This window comes from Agelaius phoeniceus, chromosome 10 (assembly GCF_051311805.1).
Source record: "Agelaius phoeniceus isolate bAgePho1 chromosome 10, bAgePho1.hap1, whole genome shotgun sequence".
NCBI classification, from domain to species: Eukaryota; Metazoa; Chordata; class Aves; order Passeriformes; family Icteridae; genus Agelaius; species Agelaius phoeniceus.
This window is the reverse complement of record NC_135274.1, coordinates 3,367,832-3,395,586: the sequence shown is the minus strand read 5'-3', so window position 1 is coordinate 3,395,586 and position 27,755 is coordinate 3,367,832. Positions and strand designations below refer to the sequence as shown.

Below are 27,755 nucleotides of genomic sequence, written 5' to 3'. Positions count from 1 at the left end.
AGGTCCTTGGCTGTTATTAGGCATCTACACCCTGATGAGTCAGAGCTCATTTGTAAACCATGTTAAGCCCCAGTAATAATTAATACATTTTTTGAACCACATTTTGACTTCAGGCACAATTAAGAGGCTTCATTCTTAGCCTAGAAGAAAGAATGGACATAATTTGCTAGGTAGACACAATTTTCCCACATAGAGAAGCAAGGAAAAAAACCCCACTCCTAATTGCTAATGGTGGGTAGTTCTGGTTTGGGATTTTACAAATCAATTTTCTAATATTAGAAACCAGTGGAGTGTAGAGCTACAGGATAGAAATGTGGGAGAGACTTCCTGAAATACCTCATGTATCTCACTGACATCACAGGCAACTCCCCTCGCCCATTTATTCAGCCAGGGCTTGCAAATGCTTGAGAATTTTTGTCCCCACCTTCCTCGTGGGAGACTGCTCCCAAAACTCATCACTCTGATAGTTAAAATGCTTATTTCCACCTGGTTTTTTCTATGCTTCTTTTATTCTCAGAGATGTCTGCATTGAAGGGAAAGGCAAAACACCTTTTACCAGTAAGAACCAGATTCTTCCAGTCATCTTTGTGCATGGTCTTCTCAGGCTCTTAGTATATTTTACTAAGTAAAATAGTAGTATTTACTAAGTAAAATAGTAAAATAGTAGTATTTTATATATATAAAATATTTCATCTATTTAAAATAGTATATATTTACTTAATATAGTATATTTACATATATACTATTTTATATATAAAAACATTTTATCTATATAAAATATAGTATATTTTATATAAGTAGTATGTCTTAGTATATTTTATCTATACAAAACTTGATATTTGAGCCATGCTGCAGTGAATATCATGCACAAAGAGCTGAGGGGTAAGCAAGAGCCCACTGAAAAGAGACAGACATACCTACAATTTCTGGTCATTTACATTCTTAATCTTTAAACCAAACTTCTGTGGTTTTTATATCATTCTCTCTACCTTATGGGCACTCCCAGCAACCCTCTGCCTCTGAAGCTGCTGTATCAAACAGACCCCCTCCCAAATAATGAACTATTTTGAAGGGTAAAAGGTCTTTTGTAAGCAGGTTTTATTTTTGGAAGTACACTATGCTGTCTAAAGGGCTTTTTCTCCTTTCCAAAGTGAACTACTTTGAAGAGTCTAAGGTCTTTTGTAAGCAACTACTGCCTATTCCTCACCAATAATTATGTTTATGTTACATTTTTATTACAAAATATTACAATTTTATTGCAATTGTTTACCTCTTTTTTACCTTAACAAGATGCAGAGAGTCTTCAGTGTAACACGACAGATTTTTTTGCCATATGCTCTATTTTCAAACGACACGTACTGCAGCTTAAAAAGCCAGCTATGTTTGTGGGCAACACTGGGCTACATTTTCTGTCTAAAGGTGGAATTCACAGCTGTGGCAGGGACTAACCCAATATCTATGTCTGAGTTAGGCATGTTAGATACTAGATCAGAAGGATCTTCTTTAGTGCATCACAAAATACCAAAATGTTACAGCCCAACACCAAGACCAGACATCAAGGAGAGGTTTTGCTGCTCCCTTGCCCCAATTGACTTGCTGAATTTAAATCAGATTTTCTTTCTTCTCTGTAAACATCTGTTTAAGCACATTTTTAACTGGAACAAGTATTTTTTTAACTTGTGCTCACTTTACAATCAGTCACAATTAGTGCTTTTTGGGTGACATTTTACCCAAACTGTTACTATGAAGCTCTTGCTAATAGTGTAAGGTTCTTTGAGTGCACATTCTTGTTGCTCCTTCACAGTGAAATCAGTAAATAGGAGAACATTTGTAGCTTGTGTAACTTAATTCAGTGAATATTGAGCTGCTCCTGGTGCTAGCAGCCTCCTAGCTCTCCTTGGATAAGCAGTTGGAAAACAGAAACCATAAACTGCAAAAATAGAAGCATTAATTGTGCAGTGTAACAAAGTGAATCTCTAAAAAGCATCTTTAGATTCCTGCTGAAACATTTGTAACCCAACCAGGAAGAAATAAATGCTTTTAGCTCCTCTGCTCTTGGGTATGGATCTGCAGTGGAATGGCCAGGAAATCAGAGACACAGCCAGGCTGGAGGAAGGACTCAGAGGAGAAATGAAAAGTAGTCAAAGATAAGTGCAAGTGTGGATTTGTAGGTATCCAGTGTGTCACCTGGCAGTAAAACTGTCTGGAAGAGGGTAACAAGTCAATCTGCATAAACCAGAGGAGCAAAAAGGAATCACAGGTAGAGACAGATGTGGGCAAATACAAAGCCTCAATGAAAGAGGATGGTAAGTGTGTGTGTGTGGAGAAGCTAAGGCTTTAAAATTAGGAGGGGAATATAGAGAAAATAAAGGAATGTTTGCAAGAAACTTCCATTGAAACCATAAGAATCTAAAGCCATTGTAGGAATACAGATGCTGTTTCTGAAAGCAGTAATTTAGTGATTTGATGTGGATAAAAGCAAGTCAAAACAAATCAAAATACCAATTCCAACAGCTTTTTTGGCTTAGAAAAAGATGGATAAAATCAGAAAACAAATCCTGACCTTCCCAGAAGATGTACAGCTCCTACTGGAGATGCTCAGAAATAATGGGAGGGTTGATCAAATAATCAACGTGCTTGGAACAAAATAATCCTAGAATGAAGCAGAAGATGAAAAACAACATGGAAAAGACAGTAGAAGCAGCTGTGTCATTTCCCCTGCCACATGCAGTGATGCCAAGGAAGTTTTCTGTCACTGTGACCCTCCTGCTGCTGGATCTGGAAGCCTGTCCTGCTCCACCAGAAATTGGTGCAGTTTATCCAAAAGTGGCTCTGTGGGGAGCTGCAGTGTCCCAAACCAATACAGAGAGGGCAGGGTTATTCTGAGAAACTTGGTGGGAGAACAAATCAGAAAAAACCTGAGGAAAAAATTGCCAAAAATAGAAAAAGAACTTTGAAATTCCTTGAGTGGAGATACACTAAGGCAGAGGGCAAAAGAAGGTATTGGGTCCCCCTTTCTGAGTCTTGCACTTAGCATGTTTCCATGTGCCTCAAGAGAGCTTTTCTCTTCATATAAAATAAATCTATATTGCATATAAAATATACATATTGCATGTAATATAAAATATGCAAATAAAATATATATTCATATATAAATATATAAAATAAATATATGTATTTATTTTGCATATAAAATAGATATATTTATATATTCTTATATATTTATATAAATATATTATATTTATATATATATTTATATATTTATATATATTTATATATATTTATATATATATTCTATATATATAAATATATTTTTATATAAATATATCTATAAATAGATATATTTTATATAATATATATTATATATATTTATATATTTATATATAAAATATATATATTTATATATATAATACATATATATAATATATTTATATATAATATATTTAATATATATTATATATATTTATAAATATATATTTTTATATATAGATTTATAAATATATAAATATATATATTTTTATATATTTATATATTGTCTGAGCATGGGCACAGACAATAAATCAAATATCAATGTATGTAAATGTGAGGTGCTTAGGCTGGAGAGAAAACCACAGAACAAAGGAATTTACCAGTGTTGGTCCAGTTCCTGAGCTGAAAAGGTCTGCTCTGGAGGGATGTGGATGAAATTCCAAAGCCATTGTCAGCCCATAAGTGTGCCCCATAAATTATGTATAGCTGTTCATTTCAATGATTGTAATGTGTCCAGGTGACTTGTGAAGCAGGATGTGTCGTGAAAGGTTATTGGAAGGATCTGAATAAACAGCAGAAGGAGGGCTGGGGGTGTTGGTTGCTGCAGAAGGTTGAATTTCTGTTCACTTCTGCTAAAAAGGGGATTTTGGAGCTCTTTTGGAGCTACCAATGAGCTGAAAAATCCTTTATTTCCACAGTGCTGCTGTAGGCAGCTGTTCATGGTGACAGCAGCAGAAACCTCCTTGAGCTGTACCACTTCCTGAAGAAACTAGGAGGGGATAATTCATCAGGCCTTCTGGGGTTTCTGTGAAATAGAGACAAAGGAAGAATGAACCAAAGAAAATGGCTGACAAAATTGAAGCTAAATAAGTTTATTTTCCTTACTTACATTGTAATAGATGAGTGCTAGATAATATGAAAAGAAGAAAAAAAAAAAACAACTGCCAAAGGCTTTTATAAAGGAGATAAGAGCATATATGGAGGAGAATGAGCCATAAATGTTATCTCAGAGAGGTCCCACTTGGAATAAGCGTATACATGGCAGTTATGTCTAAAATTTGTTATGTTGCTATTGTTTTGTGAAATGACAGAACATCTGCTCAGTCACAAGGCACCAGTAAAATGCAGCTTTATGCCTAAAGCAGTATGTCAGTTCCTAAGAAAAAATGTATATAACAGGCCAGAAACAAAGGCACATTGTCTTTTCCAGTTGTAGTCATTTCTGACCTAATAATGGTTTAGAAAGGATTTTTTATTTTTATTTTTAAAGAAATGAATGGGAGGATTGAGTCATTTATGACTCTTTTCAAGATGAGGCTTTGTGCATTATTTGTGCATAAGCTGACAAAACCTTTGTCTCTGCAAATCATATTTATGTCACTATTATGTCACTGGAGCACTTTGAAAAAGGCAGCTGCTTGTGGGTACCTTGAGAAAAAATCATGTTTAGCTTAGAGTTCCTAAAGGCAGTGTACAATCAGCTGGTTTTTCCTCCCACTGGAAACACCAGAGAGTGATAGGTGTGCTCACATGGTGAGTGGACACAAGGCACATTTCACATTTTCAGAAGGAAAAAGCATTCCCAGTGCAATCTGTCATGTAGAAAACTCATTACCAAATCCCTCTGGAACAATTATTCTATGGAATTTCTCTCTGAATATTCCAAGCACACAACTTTTAAGTAGCTTTATTCAAAGAGTATCTTTTCATTGTTGTGTTCATTGACTTGAGAAGTCTGAAACTGTGGTGTAAAATATAATTTTTAAAACCTATTTTCTGATAAAATGGGGTTATTATCCTACAGCCTGAAATCATACACATGCATATATGATGCAAATAGACTGATCAATGGAACAGATAGAAATTGGCACCTTTTACTACAATGGTTTCCATGGAGGGAAGCAGTTATTATTTCATTAAAGTGTGGAAGTATTCAAGTGGAACGTGGCTTCATGAAAAACCATGAAAATGAATTTGTATTCTGCCACAACCTGTGTTCAGAGGGAGAATTAGGGTTACACTGGTTGTGGAGAGCTCAGGGGTTCTGTGGCAGGGGCTCTTTGAAGCCTCTGAAGTCTGAAGGACTCTTTTATGTGACTGGGAGTGTGTGTGCTACATCATGAAGTATTAACAGGGGAGAAAGACAGGAGCCACTCTCATATGATTTCTTTCTTCTCCAGAAAACCTTATGTCAGCAGAACTTGGGGGGTTTTTTTAATGTCACTTAAGGCTGGGACCTTTGCTGGAATAAATAAAATCCATGCAGCAGAGTCATCTGTGTCTGACTCAGAGCTGAATAGTAATATGTGATTTTTACTTTCAGCTGAGTCAGATACACACACTAAAACTTCCCCACAGAAGCAGTATATAGCTTCTCAGAAACCCTTCAGAGGTTTATGAACCTGATCCAAAGCTTATTGCAGGGAATAATATTGGGAAAACTCCTGATTTGAGTCAGTTTCCAGTTGGACTGTACAAATCTTATTGATCTATTTATATAACCTTTTCAAAAGGAAAAAAAAATCTTTCACAAAAACTTGAAGACTTAATTTTTAAGCTGTTAAATTGCAGTATTCCCTGGAATCTTCTGCTTTGTGAAGGTAAAGGCACAAGCTGCAGGGCCCAGCCTGAAATTCCTTGCTATTATTTAACCAAGGCATCAATTCTGAGCACCAGGCAGGAGCTGTTGTGCAGAGTTGCCAGAGTGGCTGGATGGCATCATTTGTCAGCTGGCAGGGAAAGAGCCACCAAAATAAGGTGTTTTTAAAGAGTGCCTCTTAAGCAATGCTAGAAATGCCACATCTGACTCTCATCTCTGCTCCCCAGTGTTAAATAGGGACAAGGCACTCTGCTTCTCCCCACAGCCATCTGGGGAAGCAGGAGGATTTGTGCTTGGTGGCAGCAGCCTGGAGAATTGGTCAAGGTTTCTAACAGAGCTGTGTCTGCCAGGCTGTCTCTGAAGATGACCTGAACCTCCAGGGGACCTCCAGCTCCTCTGTGGGGACCTTGCAGTCCCACACACCAAGCACAGCAGGTATTCCCTGCCCACACCCAGCCCCTGGGACCAGAGAACCAAAAATTATTATTAATGTCTTCCATTCTGGTCTTCTACAGCTCCACCATCCCAGTCCATCCTGATGCAGTTGGTGCTATTTTCTGGGTTGGAAAAGACCTTGAAGGTCATCTAGTCCAACCTATGCCCTAACACCTCACCAACTTCACCATGGCACTGAGTGCCTTGTCCAGGCTTTTTTAAACACCTCCAGGGTGCAGTCTCAGGCCTTTGAGACAGGTTTCTGTTATTCTGTGAAAAAAGAGAGACTGGGACATGCTGCCATAAGCTTTGCTATTGCCCTGAAACACTGATCTCACTGGATTCCTGTGGCAGTAGCCAAAGGACAGCTGTCCCTTCAGAATGTGGAAAAGAGAAGGATGCTGGGTCACAAGTCACTGAAAAATGGTGATACTGCCTTCTCAACAGGGATGCTTGGTGTGTCTGGAGCTCCTCACTGAAGGGGCTACACTGTCCCATCTCCTGGAATGAGTTTCTTTATAGATAAAGCTTTTCTGGTGCTCAGAATCAGGCTCTGGTCCATCATTCTAGCTAAGTGGTAGCCACAGGACATAAAAGCCCTGTTGTGAAGAGGCTGGGAAAGGGTATCCAAGGTGAAAGGGGTTAGTAGGCTGCCCCTGAGCTGAGGTGGTCATGGTGAACCTGGATATCAGGGCTCTGGGTCATTTGGTGGCCCCTCTCTGCTGGCAAGCCAAGGAAGGGCTGGATGCACCTTGAGAGGTCCAGAGGAGATGCAGATCCTGGCTCCAGCTCCTCTCTTGCTGCAGTGAAGGCACCAGAACCCAGAAATGCTGCAGTGCACCACGCTGGAAAGCTCAGCTTCCTCCTTGCAGCTGGGGCCCATTTGGTTCAAGTATTGCTCGTTTTGAGCAGAGGTCAGGATTGGAGCCATGGGCAATGAAGGAAATCAGATCTTTGCAAAGGAGGAGTGCCTTACCAGGCAGTAAACATTTCTGCTCTGACTTGCAAACAGTCATTAAAAGCCTTTATTAAATTCTGTGTCTCTTCTGTTTGCCACTTAGCCATTTCTTTTCATTCTGAAGAATTATAACTAAGAATGGATGAGGCTTTTCTAATATGACCACGACACAATAAATTTGTGAAAGAACTGAGTTATCTTTCTCCCTCATAGGCAAAATTTTCCTATTGTTTAACAAAAATGTTGTTTTGTATTGCTGTGACATGGGTCTTCATGGTTGTGAATACCAAGGCTCAACATTAAGCAACTTGTTTATAAAAAGCAGACATGCAGTAACAATTAGAGAGTGCTCAACGTGCTTCCCCACTTGAGTCCATACCCTCTCCTCCCACTTGCTGATCTTCCCAGTGCCCTGTGCAGTTATTTGTGTCTTCAGAAGGGGCAAACTGAGCTCTGCAGGGAGAGGTGCAGAATTTCCTGACTTCTGCCTTGTAGAAGTTGGCATCTGTTGTTCCACAGAACCAGATCTCTGCTCCAAGCGTTGGTCAGCCCCAGAGTGGAGCATGGCAGCTCCAGCACCTGAAGAAGGAGACTGTGCCACAAAACTTCCCACAGCAGAGAAACTGCTGCATCCATCACCATCCTTTCAGCCCAGTTAATGCAGTTGTATTAGCCCTGTGCTCCAGTTCACCCCCAGCTCCCAGAACTGCTCCTTTGTAGAGTTTGAATCTCCAAAGTGTTACATTTCAAAGTACATTTTGCTCAGTACCAAGAATAATCAGTCCTCTGGTATGAAGCAGATCACAAAGCCTGAAATGGATCTGGAGTACTTTGGGAGGAAGATTCTTGTGCTGAAGGGTATTGGATAGATCCAGTCTGGCAGCCCTGCAGAGGCTTTGAGAGCAGTTTTTCCATCTGGTCAGTGCTCCTCAGGTGTGGGGGAAAGGTTCAGGCTTCTCCTGGACCATTCTTGCCTGATCAATATTTGCCTTATAACACAGTTTATTAGTCTAAGCCATTTGGGTTTGGGTTTTTGTCTTTCCCCCAGGTAGTGCTGCTCTTGGTGTGACATGCACAGGCTGGGTTTAGATTCAATCCCAAGGAAACGGGATTTTTCATCTTTTGGAACTACTAGAGAGCTGAAAAATCATTTATTTCCACAGTGCTACTAGTAGGCAGCTGTTCATGGTGACAGCAGGAGAAAGAGTTATCTAAACATCAAAAAGCTGAGTGTTGGGAGGTAAATATGTTGTTAGAGCAAGCATGACCTGGTGTGATAGATTTAAATTTATTTTAGAAAAGGTTTTCTTATTCTGTGCTCAGTCCTGGAAATATTCTAATGAACAACTTTCTGTTGGAACAGTCATCTTAAAAATCATATCCAGGGGCAAGGTTTCCAAGTGACCAAGCCCATCATGAAAAGTAGCAAATGACCTCAGCTGTGAAGTTTGTCATGGTCTTCAACTGTAAATCCCTCAAAACAAATACTTGGACAGCTGGCAGATTGTACCATCGTTAACAAATGTTCCCCAAGCTGTGCTTGGCAAAGGAAAAGCTGTGGTTGGAACCCTGGTTACTGAGAATTTTGGGCTTTCTGTGCTGCCAGGCACTGACCCCCAGGAGAACACTGCATTTGACCTGAGGCCATGGAGAAGCTTCCAAAATTGAATGACAGAACTGGGAGGTGGCTGTGGAGTTTGAATAGAAATGTGTAATAATTTTTTAATTTGTCTCTGCGAATCATAATTAATAATTAATTAATAATTAGAGTTTAAGGGTTTAGAATATAGTAATATATTTAAAGCAAGATGGAGTGTTTAGGGCAGCTCCTAAACCTCCAGGAGGGTTTAGGCTGCTCCTTCTTCTTCATCTTCTCCATGGGTTTGGGTGGTTTTGTGTAATTGGATAAAAAGTCCCCATTGTGGGCAAAGGTGGTTGGTTATTGGGTTAAAAGTAAAAATAATTTAGGTGTCATTTCTTAATTAGACAGTTTATCCTTAAAAGGCCTTGTAGAGAGAGAGAGATAGGACTCCATTTTAGTTTATTACAGTGAGGTGCTGTAGAACTCAGGGTTTGTGAGACTGTCCCATAGAGAAGCACTAATAAACATCTGAGTCCCAACAAGAAATACCATCTCATGCATTTAATCCTGACCCTGGCAGAAAAGAAGCAAAGACTCCCCAGCTGTAGGAGCAGCACTCCCTGTGGTGGTACTGGTAGATGTGATGTTTTCAATTAAAAGCTTGATAAGTGCCCCTGGTCATCTACAGTGCAGAACATTTGGTTGCATACTCTGTTATTCCAGAATATTTGAATGCCATTGCCAGAAACAGCCTCCAGCTTGAGGAGCTGCTCTGGAAAGTGCATGAGAAAGTGTTTGTTGCTGTACAAACCAGATGGGTGCCAGGGGTAGAACTGTGTGAATACTCTGACCATGCTTGCTTTGTCACTTCTTCCATTTCAGCTGGATGCTGAGAAGGCCAAGCTGAAGCTGGAGAGATGGGGACCCCGGGATGCTGGCAGTGGGGCTGGAAGGAGCGAGGAGATGGAGTCAAGTGGAGACTGTGATGATGAGGATGGCTGCCAAGGATCTGGGGACAGGATGCACACAGCAGGTAAACACAGCTTCTCTAGGCACTTGGAGAGCTTAGAAATTCCTGTGTCACAATTAGGTGGACAGAGCTAAGACTTACAGTGCTTGAATTGCTGTCAAAATCCTACTAAATTCCAAGGATTGGAATCTTAATCTGTGAAGGGCTGCAGTAAAAATAGAATGATACAGACAGTAACCCAATAGAATTTAACACTTGGCATGCAGATAAAAGACTTAAATGTAGAGTGAATAATGTCTGCAGTGAAATCTGAATCACAGGAATGCTGAAGAGCCTTCCTGCATAATGTGGGCCCTTCAGATAAATAGACAATTGATGACCTTATAGAGTATGCTCTGTTAACATAAACATTTATTTATTGCAAAATCATACTGAAGGATGATCCAGAGCTGGTTCAATGTATATATTCTTGAAGAAAAACCATAAGGAATACTGTGGGGTTTTTCCTTAGTGGTGAGCTGCTGGTTAAATGAAATTTCTTGACAGTCTCAGATATTGCATTCTGCAATATTTATTCATTAAATTACTTGGATAATATGTCAGCAAGTGTAGAATCAGCTTCAATATCTAACAACTTCCACAAACATACTGGCAATATGATATGTAGTTAAATTCTTTCAGTAACTTAATAAAAAGTAAGATGTTTCTAAATACTTGATATTATTGATTTACCTCATCTCTAAGTTCTGATTCATTTTCCCTCACCAAAATGTGACTGGTTTAATTTACCATAGTGTAAATATAATGTGGATTGGATGTGTAAATACATGAAATACAGGTATGAGAGTGCTGAAAACAATGCCCATTGAGATGGCTGGAGCTCAGGTAGGTTTGAAACTGCTGAGATCAACAAATGCCTTTTCCTTGTCCCTTTGCCCCTGAGTGGAGAGGGGGAGGAGGTGTCTCACACTCAGGTAAGATTTGCAGACATGCTGTGATCAGCTTGTGGTCAAAACTTCAGCTGTCCCTGATGTGAATATTTGTTCAGGAAAACCAAGCTTAAAGGTGTACTTTGGAATGTATGCAAAGTGTTACAGGTAACTGCAGTGCCAGCTTATAAATACTTGAATTTTAGTTTGCACTGATGGTCTGTGTGATCAGGGTATCATTACATAGGGACACTGTTTTTAAAAATCATTAAGTAATTACAACTGACAGATCAAGCAGAGGTTTTCACCATCTACTCACCAATATTTTTGAACAAAGGAACTTGGATACAATGTTATTTGAAAACTCTTTGCCTAACTTTTTAATTGTTTACTGTATTTCATCCATAAGCAAAGAAAAGACTTGTAGAGGTTTCAGACCTTGGGGATTTAGGAAGATAAATACTGTAATATGATTTCCTCTCTGTGTGGAGCAATAGAAACAAAAGCCAGGTGCTTGGTAGTCTTCAATGAACAACCAAACTATTAATACACAATCTGGGGAGGATGTGTATCCATGCTTCCACAGACAATGGCAGTTAAAAAATAAAATCTTGAATGCTTTCAAGACTTGACTTTCAGCTGCCTTTAATAACAGAAAGCTACTTAATGTTACTTTTTCTCCTTTTTTGCAATCTATTTAATTAAAATATTTTATGCTGATATCATCCTGGATTTAAAAGAATTATATTTATATAACTGTCTGTTTCAGAATTTAGCAGGGTGTATATCCAATTAAAAAGGTAGTTAGAATAAATTTTAGAAAATGGTATTGATTCATAACAGAAGAATAAGTATTTCATTGTGTGACAATAGTAATGCTCTATCATAATTAGCTTTAAAATATTGTACTGTATACAAGCCACTAGCAGTAAATCTCTTTTCCATATCTGGATACAATTAAGAGATAAAATGCAGTAATCTCATTATGGAGCTGCTTTGCTTTAATAGAATGTTAAAGAAAAACAAACATCAGATTAGTTGAATTTCCCCTTGCTGCATGTCTGTGAGATGATGTTGGCAGTTGTACAGCCTGTGAACTCGTATTTCCTAAGCTTTAAACTCATCCAGTCCATCTACCCCTTGTTTTGTGGAAGTGGAATATGACAGCATTGCCTGTTCCCTGCTTGCCTGGAAATTGAGTGGTGAGCTGGCTCTAAAGCCAAATGCCAAATGGAGCCCTGGTTTGAAGGGTGGTGAAGGCAGTGGGAATGTCCTTCCAGGTGTGGCTGAGACACAAGGAGAGCTGTGAGATGCCACCGAGCTCTTTGGGGCATGGGGGAGCATGGAGTCACACAGCAGGACAAAAGGAATGAAAAAGGAATAAAAGCCTTTCCAAACACACTTTCTGGCAAAGCAGCCATGCTTTTAACAACAGGCCCATGAAAAACACAGGAAAATATTTTAATGTCAGCCTCTAAATTGCAGAATGGAGAATGTAGTAAATATGTACTACATCTGTCATTTATTCAAAACTATATGAAAATTATATTTACTGTTCTGTGTGTTGAGAGCATTGCAAAAGACTGCTTTTAGGTTTTGAAAACCTACTGAATGCTCATTTCTTTCCACCTCCCAGGAAAGAAAAAAAGCCTTTTCCTTACTGCTAAATGACCAAGAATTTCATCAGTATATGGGTGACCATCATGAAACATTTCTGTTGATAGCTATTGGTAAAGATCTCCCCAGACAGGGTCCCCTGCTGACTCCCCACGTTGCTTTTCCAAGCTGCTAACAGAGGGCTGTGCCCCTCGGATTTGCATTTCAGCCTGTCCTGAGTGGGAAGGCTGTGCTCCTGGGATTTGGATTTCAGCCTGTCCTGAGTGGGTGAGGGCTGTGCCCCTGGGATTTGCATTTCAGCCTGTCCTCAGTGGGTGAGGGCTGTGCTCCTGGGATTTGGATTTCAGCCTGTCCTCAGTGGGTGAGGGCTGTGGTCCTCGGTTCTGGATTTCAGCCTGTCCTCAGTGGGTGAGGGCTGTGCTCCTGGGATTTGGATTTCAGCCTGTCCTCAGTGGGTGAGGGCTGTGCTCCTGGGATTTGGATTTCAGCCTGTCCTGAGTGGGAAGGCTGTGCCCCTGGGATTTGGATTTCAGCCTGTCCTGAGTGGGTGAGGGCTGTGCTCCTGGGATCTGGATTTCAGCCTGTCCTCAGTGGGTGAGGGCTGTGCTCCTGGGATTTGGATTTCAGCCTGTCCTCAGTGGGTGAGGGCTGTGCTCCTGGGTTCTGGATTTCAGCCTGTCCTGAGTGGGTGAGGGCTGTGCCCTGGGATTTGGATTTCAGCCTGTCCTGAGTGGGTGAGGGCTGTGCCCCTGGGATTTGGATTTCAGCCTGTCCTCAGTGGGTGAGGGCTGTGCTCCTGGGATTTGGATTTCAGCCTGTCCTGAGTGGGTGAGCACAGAAGTGATTCCAGCCAGGTCACTGTAACAAACACCCTTTTCCCTCTCTTGGTTTTTATTCCCTTTTGGTTGGGGTTTGCTCTCTCTGTAGTTCAGCTCATCCTGCAATGGACAGTACAGTCCTGTCCTTTTGTTTGTCACTTTCTGGCCTTTGAGACTCATGTCTGCATATCAATTAATCATTTTATTTTATGTCTATAATTAAGGTACATGGCTGTCTATTAGCAAGTGCTGGGATTTTGTTTGTGTTTGTTGCAAATAAGTCTTTGCTTGACCCATCCACTATTACCTGAAAAGATCAACACTTCTTTCATGTTAATGGGCTTAATTATCTATTCTATATCATGTGTGTTTATCCATGTGATTTTTTAAATGAACAAGATAAATTCTCAGGAAATCAGGATTCTCTTCAAATATTATGGATGGTGGAAGATGCTTTATAATGTGCTGTTCTCACAGGCCTTACCAATTACCCTGAGCATCTCTTCCTGGGGAAAGCTGTGGGAACAGCAGTTTCTCAAGCAGGCCCATGTGTTATTTGTTGGCAAGTCCCAACTTTTTAATGACAACATCTGTGAATCATCTTGGAACAAAGCTTTGTTGGGAGAGATTTAAGAAGAGGAAAGCCAGCCATGTAAATCTGGAGCGTGGATGGGGAAGTTACTCTGTGGTTTGTCCTGCTGCAGTCCTGCAGGTTTCTAGGCAGAAGGGCAAAGCAGCATCTTAGGCTGAGCTTTGCTGAGCCCAGCCTGCTCACAGAACCAGTGTCTTACATGGTTCTGATCACAGTGTGAGTCCACTGGTGTCAGTCCTTGTTCTTTAACCCTTACATGAAGGTGGGGATGCTGGAGAGAGCAGGGAGTGCTCAGTGCCCTGCAGGATTGAGGGAGAGAAATGAGAGTCCTGCTGCTCGTGAAAAGAGAGCAGCACCAGGTTCACATTGGGTCCTGCCTCTGCTGCCTCCTTTTCAGAGGAGAAAAATGTTTGCTAAAAAGTGGGAAGGAAGCTTGTGCCAGGAATTCCAGTTCCCAGCTCTGTGTTGGGATGGGGCCCCACCCAAGCAATGACAGCCAACATTAAGGGGTCAGTTCAGGGAAATCACCAGGTGATTCACTCCTAAACAAAGGTGGAGGAAATGTTTAGGCCACAGGAAGGCTTAAACCTGAGTTTAGTGCAAGGCCAAAGCCAGCTGTGTGGAGGTTGTGGAGCCCTGTGGTGCCAAGGCTGTGCTGACACCACTGTGGGCACGAGTGCATGAGCACATCTGCATGCAGGGACACCCAGGTGTTCCTGGATCCCTGTTCTTAGGCTGGATGTTTCACACAGCCTGTGCAAGGCAGAAATTCATCCCATTCTGTCTTGAGGAGCCTGATGCAACATTGTGCAAAATCCCAGGGAGTGGAGCTGTCTTCTGGTGAAGGAAAACACAGCTTAGTCCATCCTTGAACAGAATAGACAACCCCACTGGACAGAATAGATGACCCCAAATGTGTGGTGTTCTTGAACTTCAGTCTTCAGATTCACCTCTCTGAGGTTAGAATCTCAAAAAGCTCAGCCCTCAGGTGGGACAGGTGTTAACCCCACTCCTTCTGACATACCTTGAAACTTGAGATTGTTTGGAAATGGAAATAGGGAGCTTTCCTTTGGCCTGGCTCACTGCCTTGTTCCACATAGAGCTGGGCATCTGCTGTGTCCCCATCCCAAAAGCAGGGGGTGTCCATGGATAACAAGTGCCTGACCCTCAGGCACAGCAGATTTTTTACAATACCTCCAATCATGTCTGTCAGTGCAGGCATTCAATAAAACCACATCCTGGGACATCCCAGGCAGACTTGGACCATGACTGTGGCCTAAATGTGTTTTATTACTGTGATTTTTGCCAAATGCTTACCTAATCCCAGGAACAGTTTTATTCTGTACTTCTTCCTAATTCCTTCCTAATTCCTTCATGAAGCTCCCTTCCTCGAACAAGGACTTTCACATTTTGGACATCCCAGCTGAACATCCTGCCTTATTGTCACAGATCATTGCCTGGGTGGGAACCTACAGCAAATCTGCTTGGAACATTCAGATGATATGATTCCAACTCTTTGCTTTCTTCTTGGCTGTGTAGACAATTCCCAGCTTTCTGCTTATCTTTCAGAGTATCTGAAGAGATTATCCTCCTTGTAGATTTGTTATTTAGGGTTTATGAGAAGGATGCATTTTTGCCCCAGTATGCCTTTACAAGTGCAGACAAGTAAATTTTCTTTTTTCTTACTGTCTTCTCTCTGATCTGTATCTGCTCTCAACAGCAATGGAAAGTTAATGTGTTTCTCTGACTGCTTATGAATGTTTCCATTATCAGTTTTTTCCTTTTGAGTATCAAGATTCTTTAATGCTTTATTATGTTATCATTCTCCCAGCTTGTCAGTCTTTTCTTGGCATCAGTATTACCGTGTGACCTGTCATTTTAATCATCCTTCATTTCCATTCCCCGTGTCACAGGCTGCACTTACACTTGTATTTATCCAAATACGCAGTTGTACAGCTGCTGATTTTGTAATTATTAGTACAAAACATCAATATTCTGAGATCATAATATCTGCTGGCAGTCAGCCATGCTCGTCAGCTTCTCATTGCCACACGTCCTCACAGATGATCCTGGCTCACAGAAATGCTGCATTTTCAGTCTCTTCTATCTTCTGCCTAGAGAAACCTCTCCATCACACCTCCTCCCCATCCTGCTGCCTTGCATTGCCATTTTTCTACATCCTTTGTTGCTCAAGACATTTTATCTCCAACTCTGTTTTTAGAAAGCCTATAAATTCCTAGATTGCCCTCAGCATAAATGCCTCATTCTGTCCTCAGAACAGCACAGTAACATGTTAAAGCCTTACAGAAGTTTGATTCTCAGGAAAACTCCACCTTATCCTTGCCATTTGGGGTGGTAGAGAGACATGAGCCTCTGTCAAGAGGAGGAGAAGCAAACCCTGCCAGGGTCTTCAGCATGTGTGGGGGAGAGTGAGTGGTAGCTCCACAGCTGGCAAATTTCTGGCTGTGGCTTCTGTTTTAGGATACAGTTTGGGAAGAGACATGGGAGCAGAAAAAACCAGAGAAACCAAAATAATCCAGTTAAAAATAGAGATTTTTGATTATTTATTTGAACTTGGGAAGGTCTGGTCCTGAGATGAGTGGCTTTGATGTCACAGTGGTGTCCCACCATTCCCTCCTGGGTACACCTGGCTGAGGGATTCTCTGGGTGGCAGTGGCATTTCCTGCAGGCTCTGCTCTGTGCTGAGGGGCTTCAGAGGAGGGAAGAGAGTGCTGCAAGGGGAGAGAAAAAGAGAAAAAAAAGAGAGACAGCTAGAAGGAGGTTTCCTCATCTCTGTCCCTGGGTAAATCTATTTTATAATCTGCCAATACAGGAGTAAGTTTTGTGGGGTTTTTTTGTCGTTTAGTATAATTTTAACTGAAATGAACACAAGAATCTTAGAATCATTCCTCAGCCTTCCTCAGCCTCAGCGTTGATGTGACAGTTTGAGGTGTAAAGGAATGGGATCTCAGCTCCTTCAGATTCTCACTCCCAGACCTGAGGTGAGAGTTCCCAGCACCACCAGGGCTCCTGCTTAGATCCACTCAAGACAGGAATTTTTGCCAAGTTGTAGAAATGACTTTCTGCACGACCAGATAAACACATCCCCTGCAGGAATTTCTCCTAATGCTGAGCAGAGCAGTAGCTAGAGGAACACCAGACTGTGTGCCAGCTCTGTGACTCTCTGAACAGCTCTGGTGCTATCTCTGGTGCCTTCAAAGAGGCAAAATGGTAACTGGGGAAATGCAGTTTTACCATTTCACCTGAGAAATGTTAATTGCAGCACATTTCTGATCATCCTAGCGGCATTTAGACAAAATTAAAAGGTAAAGCATTTTAGTTGCTCAAGGTACCCTAAGCATGTTCTGTAGGAGGAAATTAAACATTAGAGAGATGAGGATAAAGATATTTGGGGCTTAAGTGTTTGCAGTAGTTCTGAATAAGCAGCCATCAGGGACTGCATTGGAGATCACTGAAGGGTAATGAGCTTTTACCAACTTTCTACTAAAAATATTACCAGTAATCTCTGTCCCTTGAACACATTTCTTACAGCAGAACAATTTTCACTGCCCTTGTCAGCAGTATTTTATCTGGTTACTTTCCACAGGAGTAATTCCATGTGTACATCTATTTCTGAGATGGGTTTTGAAAACAGCCCTAAACTGAAAACTCATTGATCTCATTTTCCAGTGAGTTCTCACTCAGCAGCATTTCTCACAGGTATTAATGAAAAGGAATTCTTTTAAACAGAAGTGTCACAAAGCTGAATGATGCTAAACAGGACCATAGTCAAACCACAGAGAGCATGAACAAAAAGAAGCACCTTGGTGTTTGATGGCAAAAATATGAGAAAGATAGGTTTCTAAGAAAAATTGCACTGCTAAACACATGAAGCAGGACATTTTGATTCAGGCTGTGGGAGCACTGTGCAGGTGGATACTTTGACCCCACAGTCGTGGTGCTTTTTTTTGGGAATGTCATTTTAAAGAGCAGACTGGCACCCAGAGCTCACAGGTGGAGAATAAACCAATCCTTCACATGGAGCTCTCGTGAGGTGTGTGGTTTGCATCCTTCTGACAAGAATGCACCTGAGAGCTCCAATATCTTGGTCATTCCACACAGTGACAGGGTAAATGTGAAGGCTGAGGCAATCTGCCCCCAAAACATCATAAAGCTAAAATTAATTTAGAGGAGTTAACAATGAAAGGTCCTTCAGATTGCTCCAAAACAGATAACTCATATTGTTTAATGGAAGCTTTGTCACCATGATATTTTCTGAAAAATCCCTTTGCCAGGATTTCTTCTCCTGGGAAGTTGAGAAGCCTCAGAGAAAAATGTAAATAATAATTATCTGATTACTTCTCCTGTGCTTTTCTGCTTTGGAGTGTGGTCTGGAGATTGTTTATCCAACAGGTGAATGTTTGATTGGTTTCATGTGAATTGTTTTTAATTAATAACCAATCACAGTCCAGCTGTGTCAGGACTCTGGAAGCAGTCATGAGTTTTTATTATTAATTATTGTTAAGCCTTCTGATGTCTCCTTTCTCTTTCTTTAGTATAGTTTTAGTATAGTAATCGTTTAATATAATATAATATCATATAATATAATATCATATCATATCATATCATATCTTATCATAAAAAAATAAATCAGCCTTCTGAGATCATGGAGTCAGATTCTCATCTCTCACCTCATCCAGGGGACCTCACAAACACCACAGGAGCTCCCTTTAAAATATCCATGCCATTAGATTATAAATTCTCAAAACAATCCTGAAAGCCCAAGAAAAATGTTCACCTGCCAGTTGGTTTTGGTGCCACACAAGGGAGGAGCACTTAGCTGGCCAGAGCCAGGTGACAGGGCCATTGTTTCTGCTCCTTGTGCTGCACCTCTGCCTCCTGCCCTCCTCACCTTTCTGCAAGGAAGGAAGATACTAAAATCAAACCCTGGGCCTTCTTTCTTCCAAAGGTAAATTCTGCCAGGTTAATTAAGGTGAGGTTATGAATTACTGCAACCTTCAAGGCTTTAAGAAGCCCTCTGTCATCTCTCATTGCACACAACAAGTGCAAGGCAGGTGGTGCAGCTGCTTGGCAGTGGAAATAGAACTGAAAGTTCTTGACAAATGAAAATACACTTTCTGTTTTTCCCTGCTGACACCTTCCCTTGTTTTATAGCTCAGAAGGAAAGCCTAAGCAGTTGCTGTTCTTATAGAGGAGGAAAAGAACTGCTCTGGTTTGTTTTCCCTCCCTCTTTTGAGCCAATGTTTCTTGGGGGTGCTTTGTCTTTGCTTTCAGGGAGAAGCTGCCTTGAGCACACCAGGTGCACATTTGGAGGTTTTCTATTCCTTGATTGTCCATTTTAAGGTAAAATAACACTCCTTAAAAGAGTTCTGTTGTGCCTGAAGCCAGCAGATATGCCATCAGAATGTCTCAGCTGAGAAATTTAGGATCAAAACAATAGCCTGAAAGCAAGCACAGTTTAGTTTTACAGTAACAGAGAGCACAGCACAACTGCTCTGTGCTCTAGACTCGATTTACTACAAAAAGAACAGAACTTCAGGCTAAAGTATGTGACATATCAACAGGATCAAGAATTTATAGGGCTGGATCTGGCTGCCTTGAGATCAAGGTACTTTAAAATAACTTAAGCCAGCTGATGATCTTGCATGTACCTAAATACCTTCCCTGAAAAGTGTTCAAAGATTAAGCACATTATTCCTCGGCAGGTGGTTTTGCATCTGGTTTATCCCACAGTGTCTCCTGACTGCTGGTTTTAGGAGTGTTTATTTCTGTCCTTTGATCCTGAAAGCAGCCAAGTAGTATTTTCCTGAAATCTCCAGTGTGGACAGGACAGCTGACACCTTTCAGAGGCCTTTTAGGGTGTGTTGGGCTGTAACATCACCCAGTAGCCCCAAACTCAGGAACCGGATTTAACTTGCAAAACAGGGAATTTAGGAACCTTTTTGGGTTTATATGAAGTGTGGAGCCTCAATCTGTACAAACAGGGTGAAATCACAAATTATGGATGACTGAGGGTCACAGTTCTCAAGGATGGCAAAGTCAGCTGGATACAAGATCCTACAGCACTTCTGACACTGCTGTTAGACTGCTTTCCTCTATTTACCTCCAGTAATTGCCCCTCATGTTTGCTTGTATCAGAAGCTTTTATTTTTCTAAATTGCATTCTATTCCTAGTTCAGGCTCCTAAATGTCACAATCAGAAAATGTTTTCTTTCCTTGTCTTCCTGTCTTTTAAGATTTAGACAGATTGTCTGACATACTTTAGGTTGTCTTCTTTAATCTCCCTATTGTGCTTGTTCTTCTCTGAATGCCTAATCGTTCGTCCAGCCAAATTTGAACTATTTCTGAAATAAATAAAAAAAAAAACATAAAGAACCAACCAAACTTTGAATATGACAAAAAGTTATTTTGAAATTATGAAAATGGTTTTGGCTTGGGGTTTTCTTTAATCTCTTGAGGTATTTTGTGTCACATTAGTTAGCTCATCTTCTAAATAAACAATCCTGTTAGGTTTGCAGATCAGTCTCCACTTCAGCAAGATTTAAAACCATTTCCTGCCTTTATGCTTTCTGAAATTATGCACATTCTTGGTCCAGGTGTGATTTGCACAAGCAAACCTCCCTTGCAGCAGCAACCTGCCTGGGCAGCTCCATTGCCCAAAAAGGGTGAGAAACACTGGTCTGGAGCCCTTTAGGAGAAACAGAATGAGCATTTTGGAAGAGCTGAAAGCTGTGAGTGGATATTCTGGGGAGCAAACTCCAGCTTTTGAATATGCAGGCAGTACCATTTCTGTCACTGTGCAGACCATAAACTCTCACCAGATGAGTGGGAATGTTGAACAGTGGTGAGGCAGGTAGCACACAAGGGAACAACTACTCCTTCAAAGTTTGTTCAATTTACTTGTGAAAGTCATTGAATATTCTCACCACCACAGCTTTAGCCCACTTAGCATGGAATTGCTGCCCACAGTTAGCAGTTAATTCAGAGAGAAACAGGACTGGGTCAGTGTGGGCATGAAAACCTCTTGGGATCACCAGAAGGTGGAGGGAGACACTGAAATCAGCTGATAGAACTGTTCCTTGCACAGAGAACCTTAGAAATGCTCAGCTTTCCAAATTATTTGCCATTCCTCTCCAAATTAAAGAGATTAAAGAGAATTTGCTCCTGCAGCATTGGAAGTGCCTGGTAATAAAACATCATCTGATATTTATAGCCCAGAATTAAGAGTGGTGACTCAGCCACACTGCTGACCATTTGGTAGTGAAGTCCTAATAACCCAATCTGGAGCAGCAGGGAAAGGAATGGCTTTCTGATGTGAAGTCAGACAAGTAATTTCCTATTTAAAATTTGATTAGATAAAATCTTTTGAACATGTGCTTGTAAAGCAACAGCCTGGTTAAATATGTATGGAGCTGCAGCACACACAGGACACTGCTCCAACAGCACAAAGAACATTTGCAGTAACCTGAACGTGGAGGGGCAAGCAGAGTGCCCTGGGCTAAACTCCTTTAGGATAAATCTCTTACACAATAGAAAAACAGTAGAGCTGATGGGGGAAAAGCAGTTTTCTTCCTGTTTAAAAACCCACAAATTTGTTCTCTATTGAAAAGGTTTCATTTTGAAAAATGGAAACATTTGTTGTACATATGCAATTGGAAGAATGTTAATTTCAGGGGATATTTTTTGTAGGTTTTGAACACAAAAGGGAAAATATTGATTCAAGCTGGAATATTTTACCCCTTGCAAATAATATATAGCTTTTATAATAATAATAATGTATAGTAAGCTTGATATTTTTAGCCAGAAAGTTCTTGATTTAAAGGCATTACATTCTAAAATTCACAGGAAAGAATATAAAGGCCAGAAAAAAACAAGATGGGGGAGTTTGACCTGATTCTGACCCAGTAATTATCACTGGGGATTTTGCTTTTGACTTAATGAGACAACAGTTTGAGCCAACAAACAAAGGGTTGGGTTCTGCTGCCCTTCTCCCTCCTGCCCAGGGTGGTAACTCTAAGGCTGCTGCAAAGATGCTGCCCATGGTGACCTGCAGCAGTGAGCTTGGCCTGTGCCACAGCACAGAAATTCCATTGCTTCAGTTTAAACAACTGTGACACTGTCTTCTTTTGATATCCTGATTTATCTATTTACACAGGTCATGGCCCCTTTGAAACTCAGCTATTGATAATAAAATATCCTCTCAAAAGTGGGATGCAGCCCCAAATCTGGGATACAGCTCCATTGCAAGTTCAAGCAGAGAATCCATTACAGTAGTTTAGTACAATTGCATCCAGGCAGGAAGATTTTATCACTTATCATAAAAAGTACTTGCAGAACAGTCCTGGGAATTGAAATATTCATGTTATATTCATGCATTAAAAAATTACTATTTTTGAAAATGACCAACTACTCATGTTCACTGGAAGTAAGTTTTTCTCTTTCTCTCTTGATAGAGCTCTACATTTTTTATTAAAGCCATAGGAACATCATTCCTTTTGTTGAGTCCTCGGTGTGAGAAACATCCCTGTGTTCCAGCAGTCTGGCCACTACCTGCTGCACTTGTGCTCATTCCATGGACCTTAGGGGATTTTTCTTGGAAGTTCTTAGCCTTATCCTTTGCCTTATCCCTGCCTCTCCAACCACTGTCCCTGCAGATTTCATTCCAGCCCTCCAAGGGCTGCACAGGGGCATGGACCCAGCCAGGTGCTGCCTGGGTTTTGCTTTTCCAAAGCAGAGGAAAAGCCCTGAGCATCAGCAGTCATGAGGCTGTGTCATACTCAAAGCCTCACATTTGGAGCCTTTTCTTGGAGCTGCAGAGCAGTTCTGTGGTTGGTGTTGAAACAAACAGGGCAGGAGAGTTTTTCTCTTTTTAATGCTTTTATTAAAAGTGTTTAGCTTAAGGTTGGGAAGATCAACAGGTCCGTGGTCTGCCGTCGAGAAGGATGGAAGGAGAAGAGCAGGAGGAATGTGCAGCTGTGTTCAAAGGGCAGAGCTGGGGGGCCCCATCCTCCGGAGAATAATGGAAATAGCCCCAGGTTTTCCCCCTTTTGGGTTTGCCATCCAGGGTCTTACCTTCAGCTGAAGTCTTCTGCTTAGGGCGAGGGGCAACAAAGGTTTTCAGCATCTCTGCAGGCTCGGCACTCTGTTCTTCACGTCCAGACATCACTCTAATTTCTTAATTCTGTATTGGCTCGTTGTTTTTGGGGTCTTTTTGGTAAGTTTGGTGGAGTTGCCTCCCATGGCATGCTGGTCCTGAAGTTATTTTGCATGCCCTCTGATGCCCCCCCCATGTCCCCTCCCCTCACTGTCTGGAGAAGGACACTTAGCCCCAGGCAGGGCTTTACCCATACAAAAGGAGCAATTAGCTACAAGGACCAGTGATTACAATAACAAACAGGTAGAACTCCACCTTGGCAACAACTGGTCCAATTGGTTCTGCAACTCTTTTTTTCCCAAAAAAAATTGGCAGATTTTTTGTTTATAACAGCACTATCAGGTTTTTGTGTTTTCCCCTCAGACAGGGTGGAATATGGCATTGCTCTGTAAGAGAGCCAGACAGCTTCTCAGCAACCTCAGCTCCTCTGATGCCTTGGGATGGCTCCCTAGAGCAGAGGCTGGACAAGGTTCAGAGAATAAAGTGGGCATTTATTAAAGCCCTTCAAACAGGTTCACCTTGGGCAGCCACAGCCTCCCAGAGGCTACACCCAAGCTGGACAATGGGCTCCAGTTTTTCAGACAATTCTAAGTTTGGTTCATTTACATATCAGGGGTTAATTCTCCAATTACAGCTTCAGCCAATGAAGTCATTTACCCCCAGTTTGCTCCCCCAATTCACTTTTTTGTACTTTTTGTTGCCTGAGGCTGGGGTGGGGTGTCCTTGGGTCCAGGCCCAGAGGGATTGTTTTGTCTGACCAAACTGTGAGGACAGTAACTCACACTCTGTGTGGAGTTTGGAGTGATGCACTGATGCACTACAGGATCTGAAACATATAAAAGCTGAAATCCTAAGGCATCACTTGCAGTCCAGGCATTGCCTCCGCAGTTTCAGTGGCTGCACATGGAAGAACTCTCTCCTCCCTCTCTCCAGCCCACAGCCACTGCTGTGTGTTGTTCCCTGTGGCCTCCTGATCCTGCGGGGTTGGGAATGCAGATTTTCATGGAGCAGTGTCCCCTGCTCAGGTCCCTTGGTGCTGAGAGGGGATTCCTGCCCTGGTGAGCAGCATGTGAGATTCCTCTGAGCACAGCATCCCTCTGTGGTTCTGCCCTGCTCCAGGCATTCTGCTGCATGTGCAGTCCTCCACACTTGAGTAGGAAGGCACTGGCTGTCTCCAAACTGCTTTAAGCCTCAACATAAACTCCACATGGATATCATGAACTGAAAAGAGCTTTATCAAAAGAAAAAAACAAAAAAAAAAAAACCCCACTTTAATCACGTTCCAGAGTCCTGACATGTTAGCATGTCCTTGACAGCTTGTCAGTAAATGAAAAAGATGTGTGACACTAATGGGGACACAGCAGTGCTTCATTTGGGTATCACACCCAAATGCATCACTAGGAAATGCCCCGTGGGAGCCTCCCCATTAATCCAAGAAAAGCCCCAAGAAATCAATGTCCATCCATGGGGCTGTAAACCCCCAATCCTTTTGAGTTCCCACAGCAGCCTGGGCACTGTCAGCTGAACTTCTGCTTTAAAATCACTTTGCATCCTCTTTGTCGAGCACATTTGCATAATCTGTATCACAACAAAAATTGGAAGTGTGTTGTATCAAAGGAGATTTGAAATGAATTTTTTAAACTACAGATTAATCATAAACTTGTTTTTGCAAACTGTATGAAAATGCATTGCAAACTGTAAAGAAGTCTATTCAAAGGAGCAAATACACAACCACAGAAAATATTTTTCTCTCTGTATAAATACACTGAAACCCTATCAATCTGCAGGATACATCAAAAGGCTTTATGAGAAATAAGCAAATTATAAATTCCTAGAGTGCCAATTTTCTTCCACAGATTATGCAAACATTATGTGTGCTTCAAGTAAGGTTGCATTTTATTAAAAATGTAACTCATGATAAAATAGATGTAACACTTGAATAACGATTTCAAATTTATATTATTCTCACCTTATAAGATAATATTGAAAAAGTGAATTGGGCTAACACAAGTGTATTCATTATGCATGAAATCTCTATTTAGTCTGTAAAGTGCAGAGCAGACAGATAGTGGCCATTTTCTGCTGCTGTAATTACTGTGTCACCATTTGTGAGGCATTTATGTAAAGTACAATGCTTCTGACTAGCCATAGACAAACTCTCTGCATCTGGTTAAAAATCAAATCATTGTTTTCCAGTCCTTTATGTTCTGCTGACACTGGAGTGCAATGTAATCCACCACCACTTACATAATCAACCATCCCTTTCTGTAATGTACATTCTTTTTAGATGGACTTATGGATCATACACCTTAATAATGTAATTTTTTAAAAGCAGAAGCCTATTATAAAATGGAGATCCTCCTTTATTTGTTCCCTCCTGTTACAAAGAAGTCTTGAATACTGGCACAGGTGTGTCTTTACTCAAGGGTTCTTTCCCCTGTTTTGCAGACAGGTGCCTTGGTTTTTGGTGCAGGAAACTTCTCTGTGTTTGCTGTGTTCCCCTGAAAGAGCCTTAAGGTTAAGTCTTTGCAATGATCCTTTTCCCCACTGGTCACAGCTGCAGGGTAAATGCCAGCGAGTTTAGAAGGTAAATAGTCAAAAATCCTGCCCTGGGGAGCGTTCAGGTCCTCTGCTCTTTCCACTTCCCCCATGTCACACATGTCAGTGATTCCTGGGATTTGGGACATGCTCATAAATCCCCTTCTGAGACAGCAGGATTTCCCATTCCCATGCCAGTCTTCTCTTTGGGACTCTCAGTCTGCAGGGTCACACTGAGCTCTGGCAGTGCCCACGGAGCTAGGTGGCCATGGCAGAGCCACAGCTGGCAGGGCCACAGCTGGCAGAGCTGTGTGACCATGGCAGGGCTGTGTGACCATGGCAGAGCCACAGCTGGCAGAGCCACAGCTGGCAGAGCTTTGTGGCCATGGCAGGGCTGTGTGACCATAGCAGAACCACAGCTGGCAGAGCTCGGTGACCATGGCAGAGCCACAGCTGGCAGAGCCACAGCTGGCAGAGCTTTGTGGCCATGGCAGAGTCACATCTGGGAGAGCCACAGCTGGCAGAGCTGTGTGACCATGGCAGAGCCACAGCTGGCAGAGCCACAGCTGGCAGAGCTTTGTGGCCATGGCAGAGTCACATCTGGGAGAGCCACAGCTGGCAGAGCTGTATGACCATGGCAGGGCTGTGTGGCCATGGCAGGGCTGTGTGGCCATGGCAGAGCTGAATGGCCGTGGCAGAGTCACACCTGGCAGAGTCACTTGGTTTTGGGTCACACCAGGCAGAGTCACACTGGCAGGGCTGTGTGGCCATGGCAGTCACACCTGGCAGAGCTGTGTGGCCATGGCAGGGCTGTGTGGCCATGGCAGTCACACCTGGCAGAGTCACACCTGGCAGGGCTGTGTGGCCATGGCAGAGTTGAATGGCAGAGCCACACCTGGCAGAGTCACACCGGCAGGACTGTGTGACCATGGCAGGGCTCTGTGGCCATGGCAGTCACACCTGGCAGAGTCACACTGGCAGGGCTGTGTGGCCATGGCAGATCAGTGGGATCCCTCTCTGCCTGCCTGGCCTCTGGAGCTGTCCCCACAGAAGCAGCAGCTAACAGCTGTAATCTGTTTTCTCCTGGGGTCTGGAGCAAGTCACTCCTCACAAATGCTCCTGCATTAGCGCTGCTCTCGTGGAACGGAAGGCTTTTGTTCTTGGAAAGCATTAAGGTGTTATGAGCTTAAGGAGATTTGTCCTGAAAGGAATTTTGAGAAAATTGCCCAGCATTAATGCCTTAAAATGCCCATCATCAAAAGCAGCATGGCTAAACTCCCAGGCAGTAGGTGGTAATGTAATAATTGATGCATCCCTGGCAAGCTCACACCTTTTTCTTGAAAATGCTGCATTAATACTTCTATTTAATTCTTCATGGGGCTAAGGTAGTGCAAATGTGTTCATCTGTGCTAAGGAAATCTGGTTGTTACATGATGTAGATAAATTCATTTTGATTATTGCCTTGGTTTAAGTGAATGCTTTTTAGGAAAAATACACAAATATTGTGAAGTTAAATGACTGCTGATTAATAATACCGTGCACCAAGTTGGGCTTATTTTTAACATATTTGTTAGAGTTGGAGACTTCAGTAATGTAATTTACCAAAGCAAAAGTATCATTTCAAAATGGACAACAGGAAGCATTTTCCAGAAATCCAAATTGTGCCTGTAAATTAACAAAGCCTCTACATGAGAATTGGTCTGATACTTTAAGTTTTATTTAGCTGCCAAAGCAGCTGTCTGTACAGTAAAGGAACTAAATGGTTGCACTCATCTTTTTTTGTTGTTTTTTTCCAGTTCAGTCTAATAGCTTGTCAAATAGTTTTGGGAGTAAATCTCAGGAAGTGGTGAGGTGCATGTGGTTAGGGCTTTCTTGGGGGCTTCCCTTGAGACAATTTCTTGAGGAAGAAAACCAATTGGCTGTGCTGGCTGGAAGCAGATGTGGGAGCATGTGTGCATTAATGGCACTGAGAACTTGGAATACTGGCTGAAACATCAAGGGTTAGGATCAGGGTGTGTGTAAATTTCTGTTTAATGAAATAAATCACCTTTGAGCTGACTCTAAGGAGAGTTTAGAGTAGCTCTGCTGGAGCTACCAAACACCCATGGCATTTTTTAGGTCTGATTCCATGTGGAACACTCCCAAGCAGTGGCACAAAGGGTTTGTATTCCCTCCAGTGCAGAGATGGGAGCCCCTAACCCCATGATCCTCCCAAAATAACATTCTCCTTCTGCTGTCAACTAGCAAAATCCCTGGAGATCTCCCACAGTCATTGTTTCTCATCATGTCTCAT

At 41.9% G+C, this 27,755-nt stretch overlaps 1 protein-coding gene across 2 annotated transcripts in view; it reads left to right on the top strand.

Moving 5' to 3' along the window:
- Nucleotides 1-27,755, top strand: part of LOC129124603 (glypican-5-like) — a 378,241-nt gene that overhangs the window by 266,717 nt on the left and 83,769 nt on the right. For both annotated transcript variants that reach the window (XM_077183633.1, XM_054639664.2), the window contains one exon: nt 9,706-9,856. In XM_077183633.1, the coding sequence (XP_077039748.1) occupies nt 9,706-9,856 (151 nt within the window). The remainder of the gene's footprint in view (nt 1-9,705; nt 9,857-27,755) is intronic.